This window comes from Xiphophorus maculatus, chromosome 9, assembly GCF_002775205.1.
Source record: "Xiphophorus maculatus strain JP 163 A chromosome 9, X_maculatus-5.0-male, whole genome shotgun sequence".
NCBI lineage: Eukaryota > Metazoa > Chordata > Actinopteri > Cyprinodontiformes > Poeciliidae > Xiphophorus > Xiphophorus maculatus.
In genome coordinates, this window is record NC_036451.1 from 4,458,696 (window position 1) to 4,468,406 (window position 9,711).

A 9,711-nucleotide genomic window follows, 5' to 3' on the forward strand; every position below is an offset into this window, starting at 1 on the left:
GTACATGAAAGACTTTTAAAATTTAGCTTAGGCCAGATTGTTTTCCTGTTAAGCTGTTTTATAATAATGTCTTATTTTGGCTCTATGAAACAAAAACAAAAAACTTTTACTTTCTTCATATAAAATCAAGTTAAATTTTGGCCCTTTTTTAGCTTGATTTAATAAGATATTGCAAAATGTTTTATTTTTACCAAAAATCTTCTAATTGGAGATTTACTGCAGGTGTATTGCCATTTGATTTTTATCAATATGTAATGTGCTGTTTTTCTGCTCTCTGCCTTGTACCTTGCTGAATATTTTATGGTGGACAACATTTTTCATATTTTACATTACTAAAATACATACAGGAACCCATCAGAAGGCCTGACTGTAACTAAATACAAAAAGTAAAGCAATATAAGTGTTGCAACTAAATTCCTGTATACTTCAATCTTAATAAAAAGTGTAAATATTGAAAATTCACATACTTAATTGTGATATTTATTAAACATTTTAAATAATTCCGGTTTCCAGGATTATATATCTCTAAACTACAGAAGCAGAGGCCCCATCACACCCTGTGTGTGAGCAAGAGGGAGGGGTTACATTGATATCTTCAACAAAATGGGTTTCTTCATGACATCAAATATTTAGTTGGTGATGAGACAAGTTACAAGTTGCTTTGTTTCACAAGACAGTGAGAATTTTATTATGCTTTTCCTTTAAACGCACAAGAATTTTTTCATACATGACACAAAGAGCGACAACACGACAATACAAGCAACCACAACAAGAAGTATCTGAATGGCATTATGGCTGAGGGATTTTAAGGCTTGTTTTAAAAAGTCAAACATCGAGCTTCCATCCTGATGGACGGATTTTGCTGTTTCTTGAAGGTGGTTGACTATTTCATGGATTGTGATGTTGTAATCAGGAACAAAAGTGCAGCATTCAGATCCGATGATGGCACAAGTTCCTCCCTGGGCAGCTAAAAGAAAGTCTAGGGCGGCTCGGTTTTGTAAAGCCAGAAGTCTTACAGATGCGAGCTCATTCGACATGAGTATGAGGGCCTTACCAGTTTCATTAGCTATCACTTCTATAGCCTTGGACAGATCAGCAATCTGATCTAAAGAAGACATGACTCCGTAAAAAGGGAGAAGTGTGCCAAGTGCATTTTTAAAAGGCGACTGATTGTGTGTTCCGAGAAAATCGGAAATTCCACGTCGTGGTCGCTTGAGAAAAGTTTTCTGCGGCATGTAGCGCGTCACCCTCATTGCTGGGACCACGTATCCCAACCCGCAGCGTCCATTGTAGTCCACCGGAAGATAGGGGTAAGCGAGGGTCCCACACACCCAGTACATGCCAACAGGAGAGGAGATGGAGCAGGTGGCTGTGCGGTAGGCTAAAGCATTCATGCGAGTCGCTCCTGCTGCACCCAGACACTGATGGGGGGCGGCGTTAAAAGCTTTCCAGTCAGTTTCCCTCTGTCCTGAGCCCCACTTAAACGTGCGAAGGCAGTCCGATTGTCCCACTGGAATGTGGCCATTGTTCTCCAAACACCAAGTGAACTTCTGAGGGAGGACAAGGATGGGAACTGGTTTGGGGGTTTGGAGACATCTGTTGCAGTTTCCATGTTCTTTCGCACAGTCAAGCGGTCTCATTTTCAAACTTGGGCAGTCGGGGTGAGAATAGGAACTGGGCAGGTGAACATGCATCAGGTGGCACGTGTCGCAGTCCGAGGCGGGCAGGACCATGAGAGGTAAACCCTCGCCAGCTGTGTAGGGAATCAGGCCGCAGACGTAGCAGCTGGAGTTCGGGCGCAGGTGGTTGGCCACTTGCCACGCCATGGTTAAGAAAATATTTCTGTCATCTCTTTTAATGTCTGGGAATTTGATGTGCTGCAAAGCTCCACTGGGGGTTACCACCAGCATCAGCATCAGAAGCTCAAAGAAAACAGACATTTTTGTTGTGGAAGCAAAAGTCCTCCTCTGTGTCTTGAAGATTTTCATATAAAAGCAAGAACCTGGAGAAAGTCGAACACTAGTGCCACCAAAAAAGACAGATGATACCTGTAAGATACAAAAGAACAATTCACAGCTGGACACTTAGAATAAACTGAGTTACATCTTAGGAATAAACAAAGTAAATGTACACAAATTTGTCTGTACCTGCAGAGTCAGTCAGGATTTCTATTTTTGTTCCTGAAGCAAATGTTCCAACATGCATGCATCGAGGAGAATGTGCAATACCTGCCTTTATCTTATCTGTCCTCTTTTTTTACTGGACCAAAGCCGAATCAGAAGACTAAGTATTCCCAATCAGAGGGGAGTAGTGAAGCAGTCACAAGACCCCTGATTGATCACTGGAGGAAATCAGGATATCAGGATTGTTCTAAAGGGTTAGTGACTGCTTCAGGCCAGATGTTATGAAATGTCCATTACCCAAAAGCTCTTTTAAACAATAGTTCACAAACCCTTTCTATCATCTACCCTCCAATTTTTAGAACTGTTTTATGTTGTTTTTGTCATAAAAAACAACAAAATATAATTCTTAGTGCACGATTAGTTGTAGGATGTGTATTTGTTCTATTTATGCGTAGAGGCTAAAATGCCAAGCTTGTGTGAATTGAAAGAAATTTAAATATAAACTTATTTCCAAGCACTGGAATACATGGGGAAAATATATGAAACAATATATGAATAAGAATAAAACATTTAGAAAGGAGGCTACTTAATTCTACTTTGTACTTTAATACCAAGATTCATTGACTCAACTTATTGTAATGTTGATCTTCAGTTTCTCATAATACTACAATTGTTATGGTTTGTCTCTCTGGCTTTTATTTATTTTTATGTGATTCTTTTCTGTTTTTACAAACAAAAACGGGATAGTGACAAAAGAGACAGGCTGCATAATGTGAATTTTTCTCCTTTTTTTTGCTTAAGTCATATCTACAATTCTGTTTTTATTTAATTTACCACAAGAACTGTAAATGTTGCTATCCAAAATTAAAAAGAAAAATGTTTCCCTACAAGTCAGAGTTCCAAGGACAAAAGTTAGAAATTTCCTTCCTGTAAGAATATTTTCCAATTCATAGTGATTTTTTGTTCTGTATCTTAAATAAGTTAAAAAGAACTCAGAACACTGTAAATTGGAGTAAATGTAGAACTTATATGTGTAGTAAATTAAGTAAGATGAGAAGATGAGGTGGTGTTGCCCTGTCTTGTTCGCCTTTTAGGTTTATTTTACGTGTCCAAGCTTTCATATGTAATATTAAAGCCAAAAAAAGAAGAGAAGTACTAATTTAGACTTCAAGGCATAACAGTTATATTCCTTTGCTCCTGCTTCACAGGCAACAGGACAACCTTATGAACAATATGCCAAGATGATTTTCATGGAACTGAACGATGCCTGGTCAGAATTTGAGAGCCAAGGACAAAAGCCTCTCTACTCCTAAAAACAAGTGAAAAGAAGTGAGCAACGTCAGGATGTTCCTTCCAGTTCTTTGTTCTAACCCTTAAAAGTGTCACCATCTCTGAAATGACTCACCATGTAACATCATCTGCCTTTATATCTGCGCTTTCACTCAGATTGCTCCTTTTGCCCAAAACTCCTAACATTGGTGACGGCAACATACGACCAAACAGACAAAAGAAGCGTCGCTGAACACAGACGTACAGTATGCTGTCTGTACGTACAGTATGTGGTGCAACAGCAACAAAGCTCACTGACCCCTTCCTTGACCTCTTGACCCCTGAGATCAGCTCAATCAAACCAACAGAGACGTCTGAGACATGGAGCTGTTTGAAAACAGGATACCGCAGGACAAGAGAAAAACAAATCAGGGAGCACATTCAACAAACATTTCATCGACTGCTCCTTGTCAGAGCTACAGAGATAGCAGATACTCTTACTGTAAGGCACAACAAGCATTTATATGCATTTATGTTAGCTAGAATATAGGGTTTGCTCTTTGATCTGTGTGAAAATGCATTCAGGGTCTGTTGTGAAACCCATAGGAAGGATAAATTAAAAGGCAGCAACATCAAGTTACTGTAAAATTATCTGAAGGTATGTTTTTATTCCACTGAACATTGTTTGTTTAGAACAGATTGAATCTATTAATAGTAGTCAATGAGAAGTACCATCAATATGTGTTCAGCAGAATTAAGATTTCATGATTTTCTGACATTTATTTTTATCACTTTTGCCGTGTCACGTTAATGTGGTGTAAAGACATTCCTGGAGGATGTGTTGATGCCATTCTTTATTCATGATGGTGTTTCCAGGCAAAATTGTGAGTGGACTAGAGAGGATCCTGTCCATGAATGCTTTACTTAAAGCAGCTACCACCATTTCTTTTTGGAAAAGTTATTTTTCAATCTGTTTCAACCAGTTTTAAATTACGTAGGTTTCAGTCGATAAAATAACTTTACTTAATTCCTCCAGCCCATTCCTGGTACTTCATGTAAAACATCAATTTTTCCTTGATGTTGGTGTTCGCCTCACATGCGAGAACATGTGAGTATGCAGAGTATCCCTCAGTATACTCTGCACTCGTGGTAATTTCTCTCCTTGAATTTGTTGATGATTTGACACATTGTTTATTTTTGTTCACTCTTAATATGTGAGGCTATTCACATGCAAACCAATGATGATGGCCTGTGTTTCCATGGAGATGATGACTGACAAAATAAGATTTAGAGCAACACTCACATTTAAAGCAACTATTGTTTTTTTCTAATTCAATCAGAGAGCCATTAGTTGCCCCGTTCTTGTTAACACTTTGCGCTAAGCTGATTATAAAATCATTGAATCATTTTTGTGGCAGAACTAAAACACATCATGAATTTGTTCTTTTTTATTAAGTTTCTTTCTTTCTTTTCTTTTTTTTTTTTTTACTAAATTTGCAGTAATTGGTTTTAGTCTAATAAAAGGCACTTTTAAGACAGTAGCTGTCTATTTAGTGAAAACAACTTCTCAGAGCTTTTTGACTGTGTGATTCCTGGTGGGCTTTCATTTCTGTTAATTACATGATAATAGGTGTGTATGTTTAAAATAATTGGTTCTTAGATCAAAACATGTGAAAAGAAATAACACTTTTTCTGACTACTGATTCTCTCCGTAAGCTGGGAGTTGTACATTTTAGGACTGTAAAGCACCTCATGCATAGCCTCATAAAGTAATATCAATTTGCAATTGAAAACCTGTGAAAGCACAAACATTTTTAATGTACTTAAAAAAGCAGCTGATGCACATGTTTGATCAAATTACAAAGCAATACACCTGAATGACATAAATACATCTGTATGTGTGCTAAATGAGTTGTGCAACAATTAATCTTAGGCTTCTTAGTTTAATCATATCAGTCATGCTGTTTGAGTTTAGTTTGTCTTCAGCCAGACAGACAAAATTACAAAAACAATTTACTCATATCAACACAACACATATTTGTTTCACTAAACTGATAATCCCACACAATGACTGCATTTACCTAGAAAAAGCCATGTGAGCAACCAGACGTTAATCAGGAGAAAGAAGCAAACCTAAATAGATTTTATCGGATAAATCTTGATTATTTAAAAATAAAAGCAAAGATGTAAAACATTTTACACATTTTCACTTATTTTGTTCATTCTGTTCATTATTTTGATATTATTCCATCACCTCTTGAAATTGGATTTCACCCTTAATAACTCATATCTTCAAAATAAGAAGGTACTGAACTTTAAGAATTTTATTGTTTTCACTTGACTTGTGTTGTTTACTTTGATGAGACATTTGTTTCCATTTTGCACAGTTTCATATCAACACTAAAGTACAGGAGGCTTGACTTAGGGAAGTGTTTGAAATGGTTTCATTCCAACCTAACTTGTGTGAGCTTTGTTCCTTTAATATCAGCTACAATTGTTTATCAGTTTGTTGGAAATTGTTTAATAAATAGAATAATGTCCATGAAAACTTAAAATACTATAAGGCAGATTTAAAAAAGGGCGACCCTGAACTTTTGGCTAAACTGAGGTGTGACCTGATGGTGTTGGATGGACATGGCACCACAGAGATGTTGAGTTGGATTTAGGTCAGGTGTGTTTGGGCTCCAGGAACTGTCTGGATACTCTTGCCACATGAGGCCTGGCAATTTCGCACACCAGGAGAAACCCAGGACCCAATGCACCAGTGTACATTCTTCAACTGATACCTAATGGTCATCTGGCAGAGGTCAGAGTACCATCTGTGGATTTACCTCCCCAGACCACGACTGACCAACTAAACCAGTCACTGTCATGTTCTGCAGACCTTTTCTATGTGAAAAGCACAGCTGCACCAGTGGTTCTGGGCTGTCAATTCTGGTATTCTATGGCAAACTGAGCTTTGTAATTCTGGATGTCAGACCATCAGGAAGTCTGTTTCTGATTGTATTGGTCAGAGTGGCCTGCTGGACTTTAATTTTGGTGCTGATGTTTTTCTTTATTGCACTAATTAGTAGACACCAGTCCTTCAAAAGGGTTAAGGATTAGAGAGCCCCGCCCAGCTCTCTAATGAGTAGAGCAGGTGTCTCCAACCCTAGTCCTCAAGAGCTACCGTCCTCCAGGTTTTGGATGTATCAATTCTCCACACACCTAAATCAAATGAATGACTCATTACCAGGCCTTTGCCAAACTTGATTACCACTCTGAAAAGGTAATTCAATCATTTGTTTCAAGTGTGTTGGGACAGGGATCTATTTAAAACCTGCAGGACAGCAGCTTTCAAGGACTAGGACCGGAGATTCAGCTCCATGCTTTTGAGACACAACAAACCTTTTGTGCCACTGTGGGTGAGTTTCAACCTCTGCATGGTCCAGTTATTACATCATTCAACCAGGAGCACAGCAACATTGTTTTTACATTTGGTTTTTACACATTGGAACTTTACTTTGTGCTACCCAGTCAGTTTCAAATCACTCAAGATTTCCACTGAAGGTTTGTTTCACCCATAGAGAACTTTCATTCAGGAGGAAAAGTTTTGTTTGGAGTCCTTGAAAGACAGCAGGTCTCAGACTGAAACTAAACTTGAAACTGATGTTTTGTGTTTTCTTTTATTCGAGTATACCTGATGAAGAGAGCTGTCTGTTATCTATTTACACTGAGGACCTAAATGTGAAACGACCCTTGTTAACCCCACTGCTGACTGACAGTGCAATCTTGCAGCTAACCTCTGTACTGTAATCAGTCCATGTGTTGTTTGAAGCTGTGGTATGTATGAGTCAGATTTGACTACTTTATGTCACGTGTTTGCCTGTCTGCTGTTCAAGTATTAATTGTGTAAAATTTTTGTTCATGTGTTTTCTTTTTAGGTTCTGTTTACTGTTACAGGATGTATATAATGAACATGTGCAGTGCACAAAAATAAACAGTAAACAGAGTGAAACACCAGCGTTTTCCTCGTTTGTTTTCCCCCCTGATTGCAATTCTCATTTTTAAACGCAAGATGGCAGCAAAAGCGACTCAAACTGTTCTTTGTGCTGTGCATTGTGCCTCCTAGTGAAAATTACTTTAAAAAGAAAAAAAAAACTATTAAAATGAATAAAAATCACAAAAAATAGTAAAACATTTTATCCAGATCCTACAGCAAAGTAATTAAAACAGAATAATGCAGCAGCCATAAACATGGCAAATATTTGTGTACGAGTTCATAAACAAATATATCTAATTAAAGCAAGACATGATTGATTTAAGCTTTGCAACATACTGTAAACACATGTTTGTATTATGGAACTAATATGTATAGGGCATTTTATCTACTTGAAATTAAAAGTTAATGCACAGTGCAGATGCTGCTGGTAAACTAAACCAACCTGCTACATTTCAGTTCGGCTGCTCACCTTTTGTGAGTAATATGATGAATAATGTGGAAAAGTTTCTCCTTGGGGCATCACATGGGAGAAACAGGACTTTGGTACTGCTGTCTGAAGGAAATGGGTATAATTGGAAAATGGCTGTATCATCGTAAAACAGGATCAATGATCCTGTTTTACGTCACTGATCACAGGATCAGTGATGTGCAGCTCATTTCAGTTTTTCCTTCTTTCTTTTCCATCCTACTCTGTCTCCTGACAGCGCTGACGCATTTCTTGTGGTTGGGCAAGAGCTTAAGGACGTTAACAATTAGCAAAAGCTGATATTTTATGTCTTGCATCCCAAAAGATGTGAGGGTAATACAGACACACAAGAATTTAAAAAATTTAAATGTCCCTCTTTGTTTCCTCCACAGACATTAAGTGAGATTCAACACGCAGTTACACTTCCACAATCTGACCATGCATACCGAAAATGTTTATCTCAATATTTAAGTAGTGATTAGTACAATTATTAAAACTACAATATATATATATATAACCATAAAGTATGCAACACCAAATTCTAAAGGGTTGCTTGGATGCAAGATTTGGGAGTTTACAATATTTTAGGTGCCTTGCATTGCTTGTCTGAATACTAAATAACACACTGACCAATAAGTGATTGGGTGTTTTCCATTTTTTGTGTTTTCCTAACATAGTTCAGACCTAGAAATTGGTAAAAGTGACCAAAGAAGTCATTTCTTCTCTGTTTATGCAGAGTAGAGAGAAAAAATTAGGAGGCTGTCCTAATTTTGGGGGTTGTCCCAAAATTAGAACAACCTAATTTACCCCCCATGTTTAGGGAGGAAATTACCTAAACATGGTAATTTTTAGGTAAAAATGACCAAATACATGTTTGGGACCCCCCCAAACATGTATTGGTATGATTAAACCAAGTCAAATTAACATGTAAAACTGTCAAGCAGGGGTTCTCATAAAATTTCCAAAGCATTTAAACCTAATAAATTACATTATGTTGATCTTGTTAGAAATTACCTCAAAATTCACTCTACAAGGGCTCCTTTTGCTTTGATTTTAGTTTATATGGGAAAAGCGTATCAACATTTAAATGTTTCTGTTTTCACACATTCGTCCTACTGCTGATAAGCACGTATCTGAGAAACAATGTTGCTGTCTGATTTTAATTTTTTTTCATAAGACATAAGTCTAACAAAACAGTTACAGCATGCAGACAACATTCACCGCTGCAGTTCTCTCAGCTGGAAAATGTTCAAGTCTCAAGAGATGCTTCTGCTTCGGTCTAGGAAATCATTAGGAGCCCAGAAGGAAAGTTTTTTTTTTTACTGAATGGTCATTAAAATAAATACCTGTAGATTTTTAATGAAAAGTTTTGGTCCATTAGACATAATTGTTGGATGTAGATTCAAAGTTTTTCACCTTGATAATGAATGTTGACATTTGTAAATACGTGTAGAACAGAAATGGAAAAGAACATCATTAAACTTGTTGCTTTTTGTCTTACTGTCATGGGTGTATGGGGGGAGGGGGGACCCTGGCTTGAGTTTGAAACCCAAATCCTGAGAATGTTATTTTTAGCCATCCAGATTTGAAGTTGTTTCTGGAAATGGTCTGTTGTTTTTCTTGTCGGTTTGCATTCAGAGAAAATTCTTGACCAGGACATAAGGAAATAAATGCATATATTTCTAAAAAGCATCCTTCAGGGAGTGTATTTTAAGAGTGGAGATAAAACTTTGCCAACAAGAATCTGTATTTAGTCTTTACCTTCTTCAAACACCATATGAGAAGGGTTTTGTTCCCAAAATTTGCCTTGTCAATATTTTAAGTGGTCAAGTTGAAACTTTTTGGCTTCTTTCACTTCTTTATGACGTTGT

General features: G+C 37.3%; 2 protein-coding genes across 4 annotated transcripts in view; one reads left to right on the top strand and one right to left on the bottom strand.

Moving 5' to 3' along the window:
* The window catches only part of dnajc6 (DnaJ heat shock protein family (Hsp40) member C6), a 37,574-nt gene extending 30,185 nt beyond the window's left edge, over positions 1 to 7,389 (top strand). For all 3 annotated transcript variants that reach the window (XM_023339848.1, XM_023339846.1, XM_023339847.1), the window contains one exon: positions 3,332 to 7,389. In XM_023339848.1, the coding sequence (XP_023195616.1) occupies positions 3,332 to 3,436 (105 nt within the window). In that variant the 3' untranslated portion in view covers positions 3,437 to 7,389. The remainder of the gene's footprint in view (positions 1 to 3,331) is intronic.
* Positions 661 to 3,320, bottom strand: LOC111609743 (endogenous retrovirus group 3 member 1 Env polyprotein-like). Its single transcript, XM_023339849.1, has 2 exons — positions 2,148 to 3,320; positions 661 to 2,048 (listed from the first exon to the last, which is right to left on the bottom strand). Exon 2 carries the CDS (start codon positions 1,986 to 1,988, stop codon positions 702 to 704), a length of 1,287 nt encoding a protein of 428 aa, XP_023195617.1. The 5' UTR covers positions 1,989 to 2,048; positions 2,148 to 3,320; the 3' UTR covers positions 661 to 701.
* Positions 7,390 to 9,711: the final 2,322 nt, after the last annotated feature.